General features: G+C 43.5%; 1 protein-coding gene across 1 annotated transcript; it reads right to left on the bottom strand.

Annotated features, from left to right (window-relative positions):
• Positions 1 to 1,489: 1,489 nt before the first annotated feature.
• LOC131904209 (vomeronasal type-2 receptor 26-like) lies at positions 1,490 to 18,610 on the bottom strand. The gene is made up of 6 exons (XM_059255235.1): positions 18,402 to 18,610; positions 14,149 to 14,440; positions 11,433 to 12,230; positions 8,768 to 8,977; positions 7,898 to 8,021; positions 1,490 to 2,466 (listed from the first exon to the last, which is right to left on the bottom strand). The coding sequence occupies exons 1-6, from the start codon at positions 18,608 to 18,610 to the stop codon at positions 1,490 to 1,492; spliced, it is 2,610 nt and encodes an 869-aa protein (XP_059111218.1).
• Positions 18,611 to 22,467: the final 3,857 nt, after the last annotated feature.

Genomic DNA, 22,467 nt, shown 5'->3' with positions numbered 1-22,467 from the left:
TTGATTCTGGGGGTTGGGTTTTCTTGTGGGGTCCTTGGCCCCTCTGCCTCCCAGAATCTTTCCTCCCCCTTTTCTACACAATTCAAATAATTCTTTTTTAATATCAGCTTTATTGAACATAATTCACATAGTGAACAATTCATCCATTTACAGTATACAATTTTCCAGATGTGGGATCACACTCAGGATGCTGAAGTATGAGGATTCCTACAAGTTGGAAGCCAGCATGGAGGATGTGGAAAAGCCTGTCCCAAATAAATAAATAAAAGGAAATGACAGTTTAGTGGTTAGATGACAGTTAGCTTATTGGTGGAGTCTTACAACCATTACCAAGTCATTCTTTCATTAAGCATGGGGTGCACATGAGTGCAGGTGTACACAGAGACCAGGGTGTTGGATCCTCTAGAGCTGGAGTTACAGGTGGCTGTGAGCTGCCTGACATGGGTTCTGGCAACCAAACTGAGGCAGTTGGAGGGGAAGTGAGTGCTCTGAACAATTCAGACACCTCTACAGCCCCACCAAACAAATTCCAGACCTTCAATGCCCATGAAGAAACACTGCGCCCCTTAGTATACACTCCTCACTTCCAATGTCCCCTCCACAAACCTCAAAAATTATTATTCTAATTTATGTCTTTCTGGGTTTACTTCTTCATCGATTGAAATATTAAAATATATTATGTTCTTTATTTAGCTTCATTAACTCAGTGTAAAGTTTTCAGTATTTAACCACATATTAAACAATATTCTACTTCTTTTATATTTATATCCTATTGCCAAATAATGCCTAGGGATGAGTAAGTCATATCAAACATTCATAAACTGATAAACATTTCGAATGTTTCAACTCTCAGTGCCTAAATAATGCTTCCTTGAAGGTTCATTTACAGTCCTTGCAGACGTGTTTTTATTTTTCTTGGGTATATATCTGTGAGTGAGATTGCTAAATCACATGGTAAGTCTGTGCAGTAACTGCAAGTGAAAGGTTCAATCCCCACTACTGATGATCTCAAAACAAAAAGGAGAGATCAATGATCAGCCTGTCAATTCTTCACACCCTCAGCAGCACTTGAGATCATCATCATTTCATCAAAATTTTCATAATTTACATTTATATTTTGTGTGTATGCAGATAGGGGGTGCTTCCAGTAGAAAGCAGAGGTAACACAGCAACTTAGTGATGTAAACTCTCTCCTTCCAAAATATGGGTCATCTGTATCACACCCAGGTTGCCAAGTTTAATGGTAAGTGCTTCTACCCATTGACCCATCTTGTCAGCTCCCCTTTCTAACTGTCTCAATCGTGATCAATTTTAGCAATACATAGAGAATAGTAAATGACCATCTATGTGGCCACTATCAACTGATAGTCATGAGTGTTTTGTTAAAAGAATCTCACTTTAATCTTGATCTGTCTTTTAAATACATTTTCATCCACACAAAAACAGTGAGACAAAATCACATGGATGATCCTAGTGACTTTCACAAGTACTAGATCATGAAGTTTTGTGGTGTGGATGTGGGGACACACCTTCTCTGGAGCATCTCACTCTGCCTCTCCTGCTGCGCCTGGTGGCCTTGCCTTAGCCAGGAAGCAGAGTTCCTCTCTGGTTTCAGCAAGATGATGTAGCACTTGGGGATGAAGATGCCACCCAGAAGGCCAGCAGTGGAGGCCAGGATGGAGAAGATCTCTACAGCCACAGTGGACTTGCCCCGGGCACTGTGGTACAGGGGCAGGAAGGCTATCCAGACACTGCAGAAGAGCAGCATGCTGAAGGTCAGGAACTTAGTCTCATTGAAGACATCTGGCAGGCCCCTGGCCAGAAAAGCCACAGAGAAGGTACCCACTGCCAGGAAACCCAAGTAGCCCAGCACACAGAAGAAGATGGTGCCAGAACCCTCCTGGCACTGGATGACAATGTGCTGGGGCTCTGAGACCATATCCCTGTCTGGAAATGGTGGGGAGGTGGCCAGCAAGACCCCACAAAGAACAACCTGCATGAAGGAAGCAATAAGGACCACTGAGGTGGAAGCCCCAGGGCTCAGGCATACCCGGATCCTGTCCCCTGGCCTGGTGACCCTGAAGGCCAGGACCACTGTGAGAGTCTTGGCCAGAACAGAGGACACGGCCACCGTGAACACCACAGCAAAGGTGGTCTGACGGAGGAGACACGTCAAGACACTGGGTCGCCCAAGGAACAGCAAGGCACACAGGGCACAGAGGCAAAGAGAGAGCAGGAGTAAGTAGCTGAGACTTCTGTTGTTCGCCCTGACCACAGGGCTGTCTCTGTGCTTCAGGAACACTCCCAGAACCAGGACAGACAGACCAGCCAGGAAGAGTGCCACCAAAGCCAGCATGAAGCCCAGAGGTTCCTCAAAGGCCAGGAAGATCTCTGTCCTGGGCAGGCAGCGGTCTCTCGTGTGGCTCGAGTACTGCTCCTTGGGGCACAGAAGACAGCTCTTCATGTCTATGGGAGACACACAGACACCATTTCTGCAACACTAAATGAACTACACCAGCTCTGAAGGAAGGCGTCCCAAGCACTAACTGCTCTTACAGCCTTTCCATCAAGTCATGTATTTTGAATTATTCCTGGTGTCCAGGGCTGGAATGGCTGGTATTAGAGACACAAAGAAAACCCTGCACAATCTGTATCTGTTTATGTGAGGAGTTTTGTTTCTGTCTTCAAACAGTGTCTCGTGTAACTCAGGCTGGCTTGAACTTGTTGAGTAGCAGAGGATGACCTTGAACTCTTAAGTCTTCTTCCACATCCTCTCAAGTGCTGTGTTTACAGGCCTGCACCACTATACTAATTTGTGTGAATTTGTGTAAGCATATTTGTGTGTGAACACAAGTATTTGAGTGGATGAACATGCATGTGGAGACCAGAGACGATCAGATATTGTTTCTCAGTCATTTCCCTCACCTTATTTTTCTAATCTAACTTATTTGTTTATTGTTTGCGTGCATGTTTGCATGGGCTCAGACATGCCAAGGTGTGCAAGTGGAGGTCAGTACAACTGTCAGGAATTTGGAGCTCATCTTCCTCCATGTGGGTCTCAGGAACTGAACTCAGGCTCTCCGTCTGGGCAAGGAGTGCTTTAACTGATGAACCATTTCACCAGCCTCAGAAATGTACTATTTCCTTTTAAAGTTTCTTGTTTTACTTTACTTGCTGAAGTTGTGGTCTGTACACTTTCATAAACTGCAGAAGATGGCATCGTTTGCCCTGAAACTAGAGTTATAGATGGTGTGATCCAACACTCCTAACCACTGAGCCACCCTCTCAGACCACTCTTCACTTTAGTTTTTGAGACAGGATCTCTCATTGAACCTGGAGATCACTGAGTTGACTACTCTGACTGCCACAATCCTAAAGATCCTCCCTTCTGTCTCTGTCTCCTAAGTACTAGGACTACAGGAATGTGCCACCACACCGGGTCTCCTATGTGAGTTTTTAATGGGTCATTTCTTCCCAAGAGTATCAGTAACTGATTATATTCACAAATGTTTTAGACTGAGCTGTGAAACCAAAATTTATATGAAGTCCTACCCCTCAGCTGGGTTTGACTGCACATGACTTTAATCTCAGCACTTGAGAGGCAGAGGCAGGTCGATTTGAATCAGTTCAGGGTCATATTGGTCAATGTAGTGAGTTCTAAGCAAGACAGGGCTGCACAATGAGGCATTGTTTTAAATCCAAACAACAAACAAAGATAGATAGATAGATAGATAGATAGATAGATAGATAGATAGATAGATAGATAGATAGATAGACAGACTGATAGATAGATAGATAGATAGATAGATAGATAGATAGATAGATAGATAGATAGATAGATAGATAGATAGACAGACTGATAGATAGATAGATAGATAGATAGATAGATAGATAGATAGATAGATAGATAGATAGATAGATAAAGAAATAAATTACCTCAAAATGAGAGGACACAGAAAGAGGATGACTCCACCAGGGCAAGAATAGGACTCAGACAAAATCAACCCTGATGAAAACTTGACTTTGCGTTTTCAGCCTTCAGAATTATACAGGCATAAGTTCTATAGCTCAAACAGCCACTGTGAATATGGTGGTCATTTGCCATTCAATCTCTAGGATGAATCCCACAAATACAGAGGAACAAATAAGTAACAAAAAGACAACCACCATGCAATTCCACTTCCAGGAGGTTTAAACAGTAACTGAAATCCATCAACATCCGCAAAAGCCAGGGTTGTGATTATAGGACCACTTGAATCTTGTGGAGTAAGTAGCTTATGCCTGTTTCTTGATTGGATCCAAAGGATGTGTAGTGTTTGCTAGAGGAGAATGCACTACGCTGCCTAAATTTGTTTGTGCACTTCTCTATCTCAATAAAGCATTTACCTAAGAACAACTGTAAGACTATAGTTATGGCTGGTGTTCCACAGGAAAGCAAAGACTTGCAACATCAGTGGATGGGTGTGGTGGTTTGACTGAGGCTGGCCCCCAAAATCTCATGTATTTGAACGTTTGGTTAGAAGTTAGTGGATTGTTGGGGGTGGATTGGGAGGTGTAGCATTGTTGGATGTGAAATTTTGAAAGTTCAAATTCCCACACCAGGCCCCATGTCTACCTCTCTGCCTTCCTGCTGTCTTTGATGCAGAGATCCGTGCACAGCCGCACCTCAAAGATGGCGCCAGCGTCCGGCTTCCGCCTTCCCGATGGCAGGTGTTCTCTGGGATAAACAACTTATTTGGCTTGGGCGTGGTATCTGGCTTGCTTGCGTATGTCTGACCCTATCGGCATTGTCCATGTGGCACTACGGGGTTGGTTGCCCAGTGGCTATAAAGGGTGTGGGCTGGCTTTCCCTGGGGTCAGAAGATTGTCTCAAGGTTCCTGAACAAACTGCTTGGAGAAGAGCCTGGTGTTGCGTCTTCCTTGCTGGTAGAGGCGGACGCGACAAGTCGTGGCCCGTACAGGGAACCTTTAAGGCTCAGAACTCTTCGCAGTCAGGGCAGTGCACTGGTAAGTCCCCAGGTAAGGTGGGGATCCGCAACAAAAGCGGGAAAACGTAGAGCCACGACAAAAGCGGACAGGAAAATTAAGTAGAGCCGCGACAAAAGCGGACGGGAAAATTAAAGACTAGAGCCGTGACAAAAGCGGATGGGAAAATTAAAGAAAGTGAAAGCAGGTGAAGGCTAAAGTGCTGCTAGTATCATGGGCGCAACTTCTTTGCACCCAATTTTTCTGGCTCTTAAAGAGCTGCTCCTTTCAAAGAAATTAAAGATTAAGAAGAGTAACCCGGAGGTTTGGAGACAGGTTAGAACTGAAATGCAGCTAGCTTGCCCAGTGTTTCTCAATGCCCAGACTCAACAGAGATACCATGAACCTTTGGATTTTAAGGTCATCAAGTCTCTAGCGGAATCTGTCCGGGATGAAAATAAGATATGTGAGTTTGTAGAAATTCTGTCTTGTTAAATCTGTGTTAAGAAATCTTTAGGTGTTTGCTAAGTTAAATATATGCTAATGGTAGCCCTATATAAGTTTGTAAAATAGATCTATAGAGTTCCTTTAAGAATATAAGCTTGCAAGAAGTATCTAAGGTAGTCTTAAGACGTGTAGTAATAAGCTTGTAAGAAGTAAGGATGTTAGTTGTAAATGTAAATTTAAATAAGATGTTAGTTGTAAATGTAAGTTTAAATAAGATGTTAGTTGTAAATGTAAGTTTAAATAAGGAATATAAGAAGTATATAAGAAGTAATAAGAAATATATTTGCTAAAGTAGTTCTATAGTTTCATTAAAGAGTATAAATAAGTAGATGTTAATATGTTATATGTGAGTTCGTAAAAATATGTAAATGTTGAGTGTGAGTTTAGGCTTAAGCACATGTTATATGTGATTTTGTGAAAAGGTGTAAATGTTGATTGTGAATCTAAGCTTAATATATGTGGTGAAAGAACCTGAGATACAGAGTTAGTGTCCTAGGAGACTGCAAAGCAGGCAGTCTGAGCGGTTTTCAAAAGCTCCAAAAGCTGCTAAGAAGCTAAGAATGGTGGACGCCAGAACCAGCACAACAAGGCATCCGCAGCTGAGATCTGTGGAAAATCAATGCAACACAGAAAAACCTGAGCTAACAGTGAAAACGGTGCAGTTTAAAATTACTGACTCCGCAGATGGGAGTACAATTAGTGGAGTCTGATTTTAAAGGCCCTTTGAAGCCGGGCACGGTGGGTTTATTGATAGAAAGATCCTCCACCACCATAAGAGGTCTTACTGGGATCATGAATGCATGCACGTTGCAGGCTAAATTTTCCCTTTCTCGTGCAGATGTGCGCCAAGTAGTTAAGGCCAAGGCATTGTGGAGCGTGCGCATCAGTCCCTCAAAGAAATTCTTCAAAAACAAAAAGGGGGAATAGGCCATGACCAAACCCCAAGAGAAAGACTCTCTCTGGCATTATTCACCTTAAATTTTTTTAATTTGGATGCCTTGGGAAGTTCATCAGCAGATAGGCATCATAATCCATACAGCCCTATGAAGGGCATGGTAAAGTGGAAAGATATCCTCACGGGTAGCTGGCATGGCACCGATCCCGTGCTGACATGGGCACAAGGTTCTGTTTGTGTTTTCCCACAGGACCAGCTAGACCCTATCTGGGTACCTGAACGATTGGTGCGACAGGCCCCTCAGACGGAGAGACGGGATGACACCCCGGAAGCTGATGTGCCTGATCCTGATAGCTGCCAGCAGGAGCAGCTGAGGATCGACTCACGAGCGGAACCTGGTCGGTGGAGTTGGATAACCTGACCCAGATCCTGCGCAATGAGATCATTGCAGTCAACTCCACAGGTGTGCACCTGGCCTCCACTGCGGAAATGATGTCTTGGCTGTGAAATTCTATCACCTTTTTAAAGGAGTGGGTGAAATTAGGTGCCCTGGCAGGCCTACTGGTACTTGTCTCCCTGATGTGCCTGTGGTGCATTGTTCGTTTAAGGGTTTCTCAGCAGCACAATGCAGCCATGATTATCCAAGCCTTTACAGGCATAGAGGCTGGACAGTCTCCCCAGCCTGGCTGGCCACATTACAAGCTTGATCGTGCAGGATGCGAGGCTAGTGCACTGCACTTGGGTCTAGCTGTATTGCAAAACCCAAGAAGAGCCAGTCTAATTGCATGTGGGTTGATACCCTAATTCCCACCTCTGCAAAAAAGGGTATCGGACGGGTCAAGGGTTCTCTGGGTGGATGACACATGGACTAACACCAGTACAATGTCCAAGTTGTATTTGGGCAGAGATTAGACCTCTGCTCTTGCCTGCTGCTTAAAACAATAAAGGGGGAACTGTAGAGAGCCATGCACGGCCGCGCCTCAAAGATGGCACCTGCGTCTAGCTTCCACCTTCCCGATGGCAGGTGCTCTCTGGGATAAACAAATTATTTGGCTTGGGCGTGGTATCTGGCTTGCTTGTGTATGTCTGACCCTGTCGGCATTGTCCACGTGGCACTACGGGGTTGGTTGCCCAGTGGCTATAAAGGGTGAGGACTGGCTTTCCCCGGAGTCATAAGATGGCTTTCCCTGGGGTCAGAAGATTGTCTCAGGTTCCTGAATAAACTGCTTGGAGAAGAGCCTGGTGTTGCGTCTTCCTTGCTGGTCGAGGCAGACGCGACACTTTGGAGCATAAGGTAAGCTCTCAGCTAGTGCTATGCCACCATGCCTGCCTGCCTGAGGCCACACTTCATGCCATGATAGTGACAGACTGAAACTCTAAGTAAGCCCCTAGTTAAATGCTTTTCGTTTAGAAGCTGCCTTGGTCATGGTGTCTCTTCACAGCAGTAGAACAGTAACAAAGACAATGAACAAATACAGGAGGCTCACAGTGCCCTCTTGACCCTTAGATTCCAGCTCCACGTGCCCTTACCTCTTTGGTCTGCAAACTGTCCCTCAGGGCAGGGACTGCAATCAAAACAGCAGTGGGGGGCTCCCAGCCTGGGCACTTGGCTGAATCCTGGAAGGCAGCTTTCACTGCAGACAGAGCTGGGCACCTAGTAACAGTGAGCACAGTGTCACCAGGGACTCTCCAGGAATACAGATGCTTGACCTCAGCCTGAGAACCAAAACAGAACAGTTGCCTCACAGAACACTAGATGAAATGCCTTTCAGAAAACATATCTATCCCAGCAGATGGCAGATGGGAGATGTACCTTTGAGTGTAAACAGGGAAGGGTTACATCTGGCTTACTTAGCTAAGGGATTCAAAAACATAGCTAAACAGTTTGATGTGTTGTCTTTCCAGTATCTCTGGGGCTCCTATACCAATAATTAAAGGTATTTGGGCAGGACAGAGGGCTCGGTGCTTCTGAGTACAGGCTGCTCTTCCAGAGGAACAGGGTTCAATTCCCATCACCCATATAGCAGCTCACACTGTAACTCCAGTTCTAGAGGATCCAGTGCCCTCCACAGCCTCCACAAGCACCAGGCATGCACATACTACACAAATATACATGCTTAAAAAGCTCCATACATATAAACAAAACTTGAAAAACAACTGTAAGTATTGGCAGACATTAAGAAGTGCTACAGTACTGTCAGGTCATTTTTGCTGGTGAATCAATATCATTCAGGGAAAGATCTGTTGTGAGGTAAACAGCATAGCCAGTTATAACTGACTGGGCCATCCAGAGCTGCATCAACTAAATGCACAAGCAGAGATGAGGAGCCCTGGACTTAGAATTGCCCTGTCACTTTAACACATTAGGACAAGACTTATCACTGCAGTCAGGTAACTCACTTGAAGATCCTCCTTCAAATAGACCATTATCTTGCTTCCCAAAGAGACTTGAGGGTCTATCATGCCTACATGAACCAAGTGAAATACACCCTCAGAGGTCTTCTGCCCTTGGAAAATGTCAAATTTTGTCACCAAATCTCCATTGGCATCAAACATAATCTTGATTCCATCAGGAGTCTTGAAGTGCACCTTCCTGAGGGCATGAAGCATCTGAAGAAGAAAGGGAGACATTGTACACTGGCAAGGACCAGCTCAGGGTCTTGTCTAAAATGCAACATTCCATTCACCTCTGCAATGATACAGAGTCATTTCAACCAAGGACAGCACCCTTAGTTAAAAGGGAGATAAAAGACCTGTGATCGTTTCAGACTAACAAATATGATTAGTTATAATTAATTAAAAATTCATAATACTTAATCAAGATAATTATTAATCCTAGCTCTGTGTGTGTGTGTGTGTATGTGTTGTACAGCTCTTTCATACTGAGTAATCCAGAGAACAACTCTCAGGAATGTTCTCTCCTGCTGCCATGTGGGACACAGGAATCTAACTTAGGCTTGGGGACAAGTGCCTTTAACCACTAAGCCACCTCAACAGCCTTAAAATTAAACCCAAAAACATGACAATGTGGTTCCTGCTCCAGAGTCTCATTTGGCTGTCTACTACTGTCCTCAGTCTTCCCATCATACTCAGTAGACTCCAAATCCTAGCAGGACTTCCACAGACTGGCCCCAGCTCACCTAGACCACCCATTCACTCCAAACAGTCTCCCATTATTCATCAGTCCTTCCTATGTTGCTCTTCTATTTGCTCCAACCTCTTCTATTTGACCTCAACATCCTGTGTGCTAGCATAACAGGCATTGGCCACCAAGCCGGGCCTCATGTAATTTGAAATCTGTCACTCTCAGCCAAAAATCCAACAACCATCACTGTGCATCTGGTTGATAACCACATGTACATTCACCAAGCACATAGTAGAGACTCAGGTCATCTCAGTGAAGGTGATGAAAATATACCCTCTCCGTGGTCACTACTCTCTTTAGTTACCTCACCAGGGAGCAACGTTTCTTCCAAGGGCCTCCTTACATATCTGGGCCTATGCTACCCTGAATGGATTTGAGAAGACTGATAGATAGATAGATAGATAGATAGATAGATAGATAGATAGATAGATAGATAGATAGATAGATACAGACAGACAGACAGACAGACAGGCTGGTGCCAAGAATACCAAAATGCATTATATATGTATATGAATTTATCAGTAATATATTTTTTTTTGTTTTTTTGTTTTTTTGTTTTTTGTTTTTCGAGACAGGGTTTCTCTGTGTAGCTTTGCGCCTCTCCTGGAACTCACTTGGTAGCCCAGGCTGGCCTCGAACTCACAGAGATCCGCCTGGCTCTGCCTCCCGAGTGCTGGGATTAAAGGCTTGCGCCACCACCGCCCGGCCAGTAATATTTTAAAACAGAATAATAATTGAGGACTTTGAGTTGGCCCAGGGATTAAAACACTCTCTATAAAAGTTTGAGGATTACACAGAGAAATGCACAGTATTTCAGGGGTCAAGGGAAAGGATGGTGGTCTTATAACAGATATAAAAGAAGGAATTTAAACAAGGGACTGAGGAATGAGATTTCCATTGAAAGATCAGATATTTATTACAGTAGATTAATAGAATAATACAGGAGAAGCTGGATATAACAGGTAGTAGGAAATAACTTTGGTTATTTTAATTTAGTCAAACTTAAATAGAGATATACTGTCTAATTTTTCTGTAACCATAAGGCTTTATGATACCAACTCTAAGGAAAAAGATACTGACTTAAAAGAATTGATTTTATCATAATGTTAGATTTTAGTTCTCATGATATTTGCTGTTTGCTCCTCTTGTTTCTTTACTTTGATATGCTTTTGTAATCATGGAAGACTTTAGAAAATGTATATACCATGAAAAGACTTTGTAATCAATAATTAAAGTTTGTGAGGAAATTAAAAAAGAATTTGAGGATTACACCTCAAGTCCCCAGAACCCATCTAAATTTTAGGTGGATGTGGCAGCACAACTGTAATTACATCCTCAGAATGTGGAGACAAGAGGAGCCCAGAAAAAGCTGACTAGCAAAACCAGCCACATCAACAAGTTCTGGGTCTGAACAAGAGACCCTGCCCTAAAGAATAAGGTAGATGAGTGACGGAAGAATAATGTACACATGAGTGCACCCCCACCACATGGGCCTGCAAGCCAATGCACATGAGCCCTTAGACACCTACGACATACCCAAAAGAGGACAAATGAATAAGTAGCATTTGGTATCTCTTTGAAATTCTGATTTGTATCATGCCTATACTGAAAATCAACTACTGTTTATCAAAGCTCAGTTTTAAGACACTAAAAGAAATCTATTTATTGTTATATGAAATTTTAATTTTATTAGGAACCCTGTATTTACTAAAACAAGCGATGCTACAAGGACTGGATTCATCTGAGATCACACACATAGCATGGAATCCTTGTCCATTGTTCCTTCTAAGATGCCTCTTAGATACAAGTATGAGGAATCCTTGTTTAGGCATACAGTCAGCTTTTCTGTAGCTTACTCAGAATCAATGTCCTCTTTCCCAGCCATCCCTGAATCACTCACACCACACATGCCTCTCTCACCTGCCAGGGCTGGAAGTCCTGAGAGTCTGTAACTTTCCCAAGCTGGTGCCCATGGGTTATCATGTCTTGCAGGGCATGAGCAATGCTGTAGACAGCTGTGTAAGCAACATCAATTTCACTCACTTCTGCAAAAGGGTACTGCTTGTTTTTCAGACTCTCATTCCCTGAGCACAACTGGATACCATCTGTCATTGTGCTGCTCTGGTGGGGCCATGTACAACCAAAGGTGAACTCCCAGAACTTCTTTATGAACATGTCTTCTGGGGTCTGGCTGGGCCGCAGATTAGCAAGGAACTCAGGGAACCCAATTGCCCTGCTGCTGTGAGGCAGAAGACCAAATGTGCTGTGCAATACCTGGGAAATGCCTGGAATGGTCAGGGCAAGAGCCATGTGCAGAGTGTCCTTGCTGACCCAGACCTGGCCTGAGACAGGGACATCCAGTAAGCCATACAAGATGAGCTGGAAATTAGAATTGCTTAGGAAAACCAGAACAACCCTGGCTGTGGATTTTTGCATCTTCTGGACAATCTCTTCAATCTTCCCCAAGGACTCATGGGAAGGAACATGGAGGGTGTACTCAATGCACACACCAGCTGTGCTCAGCTCCTGAGTGGCCAGAGAGCTGGCCTGCTGCCCAAAGTCATCATCATGGGCAAGAATGATCACCCAGGACCACTGAAAATGAATTATCAGCTGAGTCACTGCAAGGGAGGATGTGAGGTCACTAGTCACAGTACGCATGAAAGATGGGAACTGGATCTTGTCACTGAGGATGGGTAGTGAGGATCCATAACTGACCTGTCAAGGAAGAGCCAGGATAGAAGAGTGGATGAGATCTGGACTTAGGCATGGGCTGATGATCTGTTTTAAATGTAGGAAGGAAGGGGATGGAGACATGGCTCAGCAGTTTAGAGCCCTTGTTGTTCTTACAAGGGACCCATGTTCAATTCCCAACACACATCTCAAGTTGTTCACAGCTGCCCGTAACTCCAGCTCCAGGAAATCTGATACCATCTTCTGGCTTCCTCCTGCATCCGTGGCATAGACTCCAACATATACACATACTCATATATGTATATTAAATTTTAAAACATAAATAATTTTCATGGAAGGACTTGAGCATCCTGATTTGAGAATTGTGCTGATTCAACAAGCAGCTTTGTGCGCCTCACTGGCTGATCATCCCAGACACAGCCCTGTGGCTTCTGGAATGAAGCCCAGAACCATAGCTTTACCTGCTCCCCTCTGAGCATCTGTCCTTAATCTGCCATCTCATATTCAGTTCCTGTACTTCAGCTAGGATTGGCCTGACTCTCTGGTATGCACACAGCTCTTAGGTTGTTATATTTTAAATTCATGTGGGGTGTGTGTGTGTGTGTGTGTGTGTGTGTGTGTGTGTGTGTGTGTGTGATGGTGCATATGTAAGGATCACACCAAATTGTTGGAGGTTGTCTCGGGGTAGGAATAATGTGATGTTGTACCTTTGGGCTTGAGGGGAATGTCTTTCTGCAGGAGGATGAAAATGTTCTCAAATCAACTGTGGTACTCATCCTAAGATAAAAGTCACTGAATTGTTCATCTTAAATGGAGAAATTATCCTAAAGTCACCTCTTAAACCTATAAACTGAAGAGATGATTGTCATATATGGCCAACCTTGTGGGAATGACACTGATTGCTGGGTTACATGGAACATCCAGGGGGTAGATGGGAGCAAGTGGCATGAGCCCAACTGCCTAGACTCAAATTCCAAACACCTACAGCTAGAAGAACTTACTGATAAATCCGTGTGTGTGTTTGTGTGTGTGTGTGTGTGTGTGTGTGTACATGCATGTGTATTTATTTCTCTGTGAGCTAGAAGGATATCTCCTCAGGTAAAGGTGTTTGCCACCAAGCCTGAAAATCTGAGCTTAATCCCCTGAATCAACATAGTAGAAGAAAAGAACTGACACCTTAAAAATGTATTCTGACCTCAACATGGACACCATTGCACTGGTGCTGAGTATACACACACACACACACACACACACACACACACACACACACACACACAAATTATAAATAAGGGTTGAAAAGATGGTACAGTGGATAACAGTACTTGGTGCTCTTTCAGAAGATCTGAGTTCAAAATCCAGCTCCCTTGTGACAGATAAAAAACATCTGTAACTTCAGTTCTAGGGAATCCAGTGCCTTGTTCTGAATGTCCAAGTGCAACCAGGCACACGTGTAATACATATTTACATAAATACATATATACATAGATACATATGTGTGTATGTGTGTGATATGTGTGATACATATATGATATATTGATATACGATATGAGAAATATATGTGTGTGCTTGTATATAAATATATACTTCATATATTTATTATATATATAAGAATGCGAAATACATGTACACATTAAAAAATATAAAAATATATTTTAAATAAAAAAAGGAAATTTTCCACTAACTTCATCATTGAGAGGGATGATAGTTCTCTCTAAACACTAAACATGTAGGAGAACCGTGTTGGACATGGAGAATATTTACAGAGAGACTGGCTCCACAGTAGAGCTGCTCACTATTGTGACCATCACCATCATTTTCACTATCATCAGTAAGGGATTGCACAGTAGAGCTGCTCACTACTGTGACCATCACCATCATTTTCACTATCATCAGTAAGGGATTGCACTACATTCAGGAAGGAAGGAGACTTTCAGCAACTCACCTGGGCAAACTTGTACAGTCCCAGAAGTCTGGCCATGGACACAGACAGGGATGACCTCGCGTCCCCTACCAAGGCAGCCTGAGGAGAGCCATGCTGGCATGTGTAGTTGGGGATGGGCTCCTGCTGCCTCGTGAGAAAGCTCATTGTCTCATGGAGGGCTCCATGCACTGTGTCCCCAGAGTTTCGAATAGAGAAGCCCAGGGTCACATTGGGCAACAAGTGAGCACTCCTATTAATCTCCTCGATGGCAAAGACGAAACTCTGGGCCACCCGGTAGCCCCAGTTGGAAACGCTGAGGGAAAGAGAAGCCCACATTCATCACTCATGATGGGGTAAATGGAACAAGAATAAACACGGTGACTCAAGGGATACATGTAAAACCTACATCTCCACAAATACTTGCACACAGATGTGCAGAGGAGCACAGGTCAGAATGCATAAAGGGGAGCCAGAGGGAATGTGGAGACAGTAATCAGAGGGGACAGTTTAAGAAGACAGGAGGGATAAGTGAAGATGTATTAAACAATCTGAGTGTGGTGGCATCATGTTGGGAGACAATTGTTGCTGTTTGTTAAGGCAAGGGTGTGTGGGTTCACTGGGATCCATGGAAAGAAGAATCAGAGGCATCTTAAAAATGAATTTACCCTGCCGGGCAGTGGTGGTGCACGCCTTTAATCCCAGCACTCGGAGGCAGAGCCAGGTGGATCTCTGAGTTCGAGGCCAGCCCGGGCTACCAAGTGAGTTCCAGGAGAGGCACAAAGCTACACAGAGAAACTCTGTCTCGAAAAACCAAAAAAAAAAAAAAAAAAAATGAATTTACCCTTTGGTGGCTGCAGGAGGGTTCAGCTTCAAAGGACCAAAGTACTTTCCCTTTACCGAGGGCATTTTTATTTTCTCTCTATTACAGTTTAGCCAGTTAATTTCCATACCTTCAAAGCAACCTGGAAGGAGCTCCCAAAGATAAAATGCCAACTGCAAATTCCTTGATTTCACAGGTACCACAGTTTTCTGGGTTTTCTGAACCAAGTTTTGCATAGGCCTTTGATCCTTGGGAGACTCCCAGACAAGATTCACATAGGGCAATAAGAGAAACAAAAGGTGTTGGTTAAACAAAGGGTGGATTAGGGCTAGGTGCTACTCTCCAGAGCCAGGCCAAGAGTAATAACTCAGCAGGAATGCAGCCACAACTTAATCCCAGCACTCAGGAGACAGAGGCAGGTGGATCTTCCTGAGTTAGAGACCAGCATGGATTATATACCCAGACCTAAGAACCAGAGATACATACAGAATCTCTGTGTCATGAAAACAAAGTAAAAATCTATTGCATTGTATAGTTGGTTACAATTTATAGCAACTAAAATCTATTTCAGTAGTACTCAACCCAAGAGCCAGAAGACAGGGAGAAGAGATATGAAATACTGTCTTTAGGACATGACGCAGACATTGCAGACATGTGAGCCTGTCAGCAGCCAGTCATGCACTGGAAAATTCCTTGTGTGGCCCTACTCTTCCCTGCTGAACTATTGTCAACTAATGTATTTGGGGGAGAAGAGACTCATTATCTTCAGTCATGTAAGGAACAGGTGAATCCACCAAGCTGCAGTGGACAGTTCCAAAATGACAATTGGTCCTGGTTAAAATCAGTGAGTCACAAAACAAAACAGCATGAATGTGGGAAAGTGACCTCCAAGAAGGAGAAGGTAATTTCAAGTGTGGAAGGAAGAGAAGAGAGTCTGGGGAAATGAGAATAAACAATATAAGTGCATGTAACTATCAAAGAACAGAAATCCACCTGCCTCTGCCTCTTGAGTAATAAGACAATTAGCAAGCACCACCACATCCAACTGATGCTGTTATATTTTAATTAATTTCTAAACTTAACATCAAGAGTAGATTTGTTATTGTTTTGAGGCCAAGACTTCCTATCACCCAGTGTAACCTCACATTCACTATATAACTTAGAATGATATTGAACTCCTTTTACATGTATATGTGTATGCACATATGGATAAGAGAAAAATTGACTTCTTGTATCATCTTCAACCATGCCCTGCACCTCTGTGTGTGTGTGTGTGTGTGTGTGTGTGTGTGTGTGTGTGTCAGAGTTGGTATTGTGTGCATGGTGTATCCCTATGGAGGGTAAAGGCTGATGGGATGTCAGGATATCTTTCTCAATTGCTTCTCCACCTTTTAAAGAACATTATTCTGTTTTCATGTGTGTATATGATGTCTCTGCAGACCAAAACATGCTACAACACATAGAGGTCAGGAAACAACTTTTGAGTCAATTCTCTCCTTCCACATTTATGTGGGTTTCAGGGAGGGTTCAGGTCATCCATAAGACTTGCATGCCGAGCACTTTACCCCATAAGGCATCTCAAGGGCTCCTCTTAACTTCCTTTTTGAGACAGGTTAACTCACTGAACCTGGACTTCATCCATTCAGATAGGCTGGCCGGCCAGTGACCTTTGGAATCTGCCTGTCTCACTGTTCCTAACCAGGGTTACAGATGATCAACATGCTGGGTTTTCACATGGATGCTGGAAATTCAAACTCAGGTCTTCAGGCTTGCACAGCAGACAGGACACCAACACAGGAATTTCCTCATCCCCAAAGACCTTCAATTTTAGATTCTCCTATCTCCACTCCCACATTAGATTTTAAATGTTCACATCACCAAAAAATAATTATACAAAGTGATGTGTTTCTGGTGGGTTGATTAAATATTCTATATTGTATATATTCATTAAAATACATCTTTGTGCCCAATACGTACATACAATTATTACCCGATGACTTTAAAGCAACATGGGATCCAGGTATGATGGTACACACCTGTGATTCCAGCACTCAGGTTGTGGAGGCAGGAAGATAGTGAGTTTTAGGCTAGCATCACCTACACAAAAAGACCCTCTCTCAAAAAAGAAAAAATACTCAAGGACAAGTCATTGTGATCACTGTGTTGGTGGCTCATACTTGTAATCCTGAGTTTCAGGGCTAGTATGAACTACACAAGGAGTTCCAGACTAGTTAGAGCACAAAGTAGGGTACTGTCTCAAAGAAAAGTAATAAAAATGATGATAAATATGAAAAATCAGTAGTGAAAATCTCTTGCATTTGTAGCTGATTATAAAATGATGGTAGTTACTGTAGAAAATACTGGGATTTTTTGTTTGTTTTTTATTTTGGGGTTTTTTGTTTTTTGTTTGTTATGTTATTTTCGGGGGGTGGTTGTTTTTTGGGTTTTTTGTTTTGGTTTGGTTTGGTTTTTGGTTTTTCAAGACAGGGTTTCTCTGTGTTGTTTTGGTGCCTCTCCTGAATCTCACTCTGTAGACCAGTCTGGCCTTGAACTCACAGAGATCTGCCTGGCTCTGGATAACAAGTGCTAGAATCAAAGGCATGCGCCATCGCCACCAAACTGGAAAATACTCATAACAACTCTTTTTGACTCAGGTCTCATTATGCACCCCAATCTTGCCTGTAACTAATAATGCTCCTGCCTCAGCTTCCTGCGGGCTAGGAGTGCAGCCATATGCCCTATGCTCAGTCACTGCTGCAATGAAAAACCAATAAAGCTAAAAACAAACATTTAAAAACCAAATAATATTCCAAATACTTGTTTGAGAACTATTGCATGCAACAGTATTTTGAGAAAGATGGGACAAAAATGTCTTAAAGTGTGACTGTGGATGGCTCAGTTCATAAGTTTTATCTCCAGCACCTAAGGAACTGAGTTGGTGATATGGTCAGTCATCTCAGCACTCAGAAGGTGGAGGCAGGAGGATCAGGAGGATGATTTAAGGTCATCTTCGACTACCTAGTGAATTGGAGGCTTAGGAGGCTTAGAAAAAAACAACAAGCAAAAGGAATATAGTACAGAGGAATCAGGGAGGCTGATAAATAATGAAAAAATCTATTATTTACACACTAACCCATTCAACAAACACACCTACCTAGATACCACTTTAGGAACCAAGGATATACAAAAGAATCAAGAATCATCCCTGGCCAGTGGAGCACATACATTACAACCAGTACATGAGCAACCTATACTTCAGTCTGGTACAAACAAGAAAGACAGACACACAGAGGTGATGTAAAAGGAGAAAAAAAGAACTACTGCATGTATACACAGAGAAAACTGGTGGCCATCTAGCTGGGATTCTGAGAATCAACCCTTATCCAAAACTTCACACAAGCTTGTAAAGCTGCTTCAGGATTTCAGAGATTCCTATGCCACATCCAGCTCTTACCTTGAAACCAGAAGTCGAGATGGTGGGGCAGTGAAGTCAGACAGGTTACCAACAGAGAGGTCAAAGATGGAGAAGCTGCCCCCCACTATTACATCTCCAGGACGATCAAAGCGAGGCCTCTGCCTTGGAAACAGCCAGGCTCTTGGTGCAGAAAAGGCAGACCCAGAGAGACAGCCAAAGAGAACAGGAAGGAGAGTACATGGCCACATGCCTGCTGGGGGCCAGACAGCCAGTGACAGGACAGCCCCACCTGGGGCAGTGGCTCACAGTGAAGGAGGTTTTATCTGGGAGACTGCCCTTGATCAAGGACCTCAGGCTAAGACCACACTGGGAGCCTGGGCTTTCAGACTGTGGGGAGAATGTTGATCGGGAGGTGGTGGAGGTGGGTGGCCACTAAATCCCAGAGCCATTAAAAGTTTTAACCCCTTCTCCTGAGGCTTCATGGCCTCTCTGCATCCAAGGTCACAGCTCTGGGCATCATCTGCAGACTACAGGAAGGGCGACAACAGCTCTAACTGTCTCCTGGGGGACTTGCAAGTGCAGGACCAGCTGTGCTCAGGGCACTGTTCTGTAGAGAGACCCAGGTAGGTACAAGAAGCAAATACCTGAGTAGCTAAAATGGATTATTTCTTTCACACTCTATGTTCTGGGTGATCTTTGTTGTTCCTTAGGAATTTTTAGAGTGGTATATCATGGATAATTTGGACATACAAAAACCAATCAGTAGAAAACAATAAATATCCATGTCTTTGTAGAGTCATGAGAAATCCTCCCAAAAGACTGAGCCTTTCTTCTATCACTTGAAAACAGATCCCAAAGCTGCCACGATGGTTTTCAGGTAAAAATCACTTGATACACAAACCTGATGACCAGTGTGTGATACTAAGAACCTACATAGAGGTAGGAGAGGACCAACTCTACAAAGTTATCCTCTTTCTCCACACACAAGCCATGGCACACACACACAAACACACACACACACACACACACACACACACACTTTATACATACAAAAAAGATATACTCAGGTAAGAAGACAAATTCTAAACTCTGTTACTCCAACAGATGAGTAGAATTTTCTAACATAATCATAATTCCCACACTGAAGCCTAAAATGGAGCCAAATCGATGGCTCAGCACCTTAGAAGTAAAGGCAGCCTGATGATCCTCATTAAATGTACAGGTCGTAGGTGATGAGAGAAAAGAACTGACTTCTCAAACTTATCCTCTGACCTCCACATAGTGCTTTGGCACTTGCATGTCCAAAAACATAGATGGGAACATGCACACACAAATCTATCAAGCAATAAATGTATAAAATTAAAAACAGATAAATAAAACCAGCAATACTCCAGTTCACTAATATTTCAGCCTATGCTTATTGAACTTTCACTTTCAATGTTTGATCTTTTCTTAAATATCAGGATATAATGGAAGTTCACACTCTGTAATTGATAGATAATTCTTTATTAATACAAGCTTTATTGAGATATAAGTCACATAATGTACAGTTCATCCATTTACATTATGCAACTTTATTTTTATTTTTTTCCTTTCTTATTGAGAAATTTTTTATTCCTTCCACATACCAACGACAGGTCCTCCCTCATCTCTTCTCCCACTCCCTCCTAGCATTCCCCAACAGCCCACCCCACAGCCCCTCGTCTATTTGGGTTTTTTTGTTTTTTGGGTTTTTTTTTTTTTGGTTTTTCAAGACAGGGTTTCTCTGTAGCTTTGGAGCCTTTTCCTGGAACTCACTCTGTAGCCCAGGCTGGCCTCGAACTCACAGAGGTCCGCCTGGCTCTGCCTCCCGAGTGCTGGGATTAAAGGCGTGCGCCACCACTGCCCGGCTTAGCCCCTCGTCTAAAAGGCTATGGTCTCCCATGGGGATTCTGGTACATTCAGCTGAGGCAGATCCAAGCCTCTACTCCTGGATCAAGGCTGTGCAATTGTCCCACCATAGGCAATTGGCTCCAAAAAGCCAGTTCATGCACCAGGGATAGATCCTATTCCCACTGTCAGGGGCCCCTCAAACAGACCAAGCTACACAATGGTCTCACCCATGCCGAGGGCCCAGTCCAGTCCCATACAGACCATGCACATCTGACAGTCCAAAGTTCACGAGTTCCCGCTAGCTTTGTTCACTTGTATCTGTAAGTTTACCCATCATGGTCTTGATGCACCTTGCTCACAGAATCCCTCATCTCTTTCTTAGACTAGAATTCAGAGCTTGGCCTGGTGCTTGGCCATGGCTCTCTGCATCTGTTTCCATCAGTTACTGGATGAAGGCTCTATGATGACAGAGTATTCACCAATCTAATCACCTGGATAGGCCAGCTCAGGCACCCTCTCCTCCACTGCTAGTAGTCTAAGCTGGGGTCATCCCTATGGATTCCTGGGAATTTTCCTAGCAGAAGGTTTCTCCTATAGCAGTGATGGCTCCCTCTATCAAGAAATCTCCTTCATTTCTCTCACACTCTGCCCATGTTCCAGCTCAACGATCCCATTCCCCCATGCTCACACCCACCACTTCCTATACTCCATTGCTCCCCTCATCCACAGTTTACTCAGGAGATTTCATCTATTTCCCAATCCCAGGGCATTCCATGCATTCCTCTTAGGGTCCTCCTTGTTACCTAGCTTCTCTGGAGCTGTGGGTTGTAGGCTGGTTCTCCTTTGCTTTACTTCTAGTATCCACCTATGAGTGACCACATACCATGTTTGTCTTTTTGAGTCTGGGTTACCTCACTCACGATGATATTTTCTTTTTCCATCCATTTGCTTGCAAATTTCATGATGTCATTGGTTTTTTTACCACTGAGTAATACTTCATTGTGTAAATGTACCACATTTTCTTTATCCGTTCTTTGGTTGAGGGGCATCTAGGTTGTATCCAGGTTCTGGCTACTACAAATAATGCTGCTATGAACATACTTGAACAAGTGTCCTTGTGCTATGATGGAGCATTCCTTGGGTATATACCCAAAAGTGGTATCATTGGGTCTTGAGGTAGATTGAGTCTCAATTTCCTGAGAAACCGCCATACTGATTTCCAAAGTGGCTGTACAAGTTTGCACTCCCACCAACAATGGAGGAGTGTTCCCCTTGCTCCAAATCCTCTCCAACATAAACTGTCTTCAGTGTTTTTGATCTTAGTCATTCCAACAGGTGTAAGATGGTATCTCAGAGTTGTATTGATTTGCATTTCCCTGATGACTAAGGATGTTGAGCAATTCCTTAAATGTCTTTCAGCCATTTGACATTCTTCTGTTGAGAATTATGTTCATTTCTGTAGCCAAATTTTTTAATTGGATTGTTTGGTATTTTGATGTCTAGTTACTTGAGTTCCTTATATATTTTGGAGATCAGCCCTCTATCAGATGTGAGATTGGTGAAGATCTTTTCCCATTCTGTAGGCTGTCATTTTGTCTTACTGACCATGTCCTTTACCTTATTGAAGCGTCTCAGTTTCAGAAAGTCTCATTTATTAATTGTTGCTCTCAGTGTCTGAGCTACTGTTGTTATATTTAGAAAGTGGTCTCCTGTGCCAATTCATTCAAGGCTACATCCCACTTTCTTTTCTATCAGGTTCAGTGTAACTGGATTTATATTGAGGTCTTTGATCCACTTGGACTTCAGTTTTTTGTTTTTTGGGTTTTTTTGTTTGTTTGTTTGTTTGTTTGTTTAATTTTTATTTTGCAATACAATTCAGTTCTACATATCTGCCACGGATTCCCTTGTTCTCCCCCCTCCCGCCCCCCTCACCTTCCCCCCAGCCCGCCCCCCATTCCCATCTCCTCCAGGGCAAAGCCTTCCCCACAGACTGAGATCAACCTGGTAGACTCAGTCCAGGTAGGTCCAGTCCCCTCCTCCCAGGCCGAGCCAAGTGACCCTGCATAGGCCCCAGATTTCAAACAGCCGACTCATGCAATGAGCACAGGACCCGGTCCCACTGCCTGGATGCCTCCCAAACAGATCAGGCCAATCAACTGTCTCACCCACTCAGAGGGCCTGATCCAGTTGGGGACCCCTCAGCCATTGGTTCATATTTCATGTGTTTCCATTC

Source organism: Peromyscus eremicus, chromosome 1 (assembly GCF_949786415.1).
Source record: "Peromyscus eremicus chromosome 1, PerEre_H2_v1, whole genome shotgun sequence".
Classification (NCBI taxonomy): domain Eukaryota; kingdom Metazoa; phylum Chordata; class Mammalia; order Rodentia; family Cricetidae; genus Peromyscus; species Peromyscus eremicus.
Note: the sequence above shows the minus strand (reverse complement) of the source record. Positions and strands in the feature narration are given on the sequence as shown.

Coding starts and splice junctions, on each gene's coding strand:
- LOC131904209 (XM_059255235.1), bottom strand. CDS start 18,610: ATGTGGCCATGTACTCTCCTTCCTGTTCTCTTTGGCTGTCTCTCTGGG. Junction 12,231..14,148: donor GACTGTACAAGTTTGCCCAG/GTGAGTTGCTGA, acceptor CTTCCTTGACAG/GTCAGTTATGGATCCTCACT. Junction 2,467..7,897: donor ACAGTTTGCAGACCAAAGAG/GTAAGGGCACGT, acceptor TGTCTCCCATAG/ACATGAAGAGCTGTCTTCTG.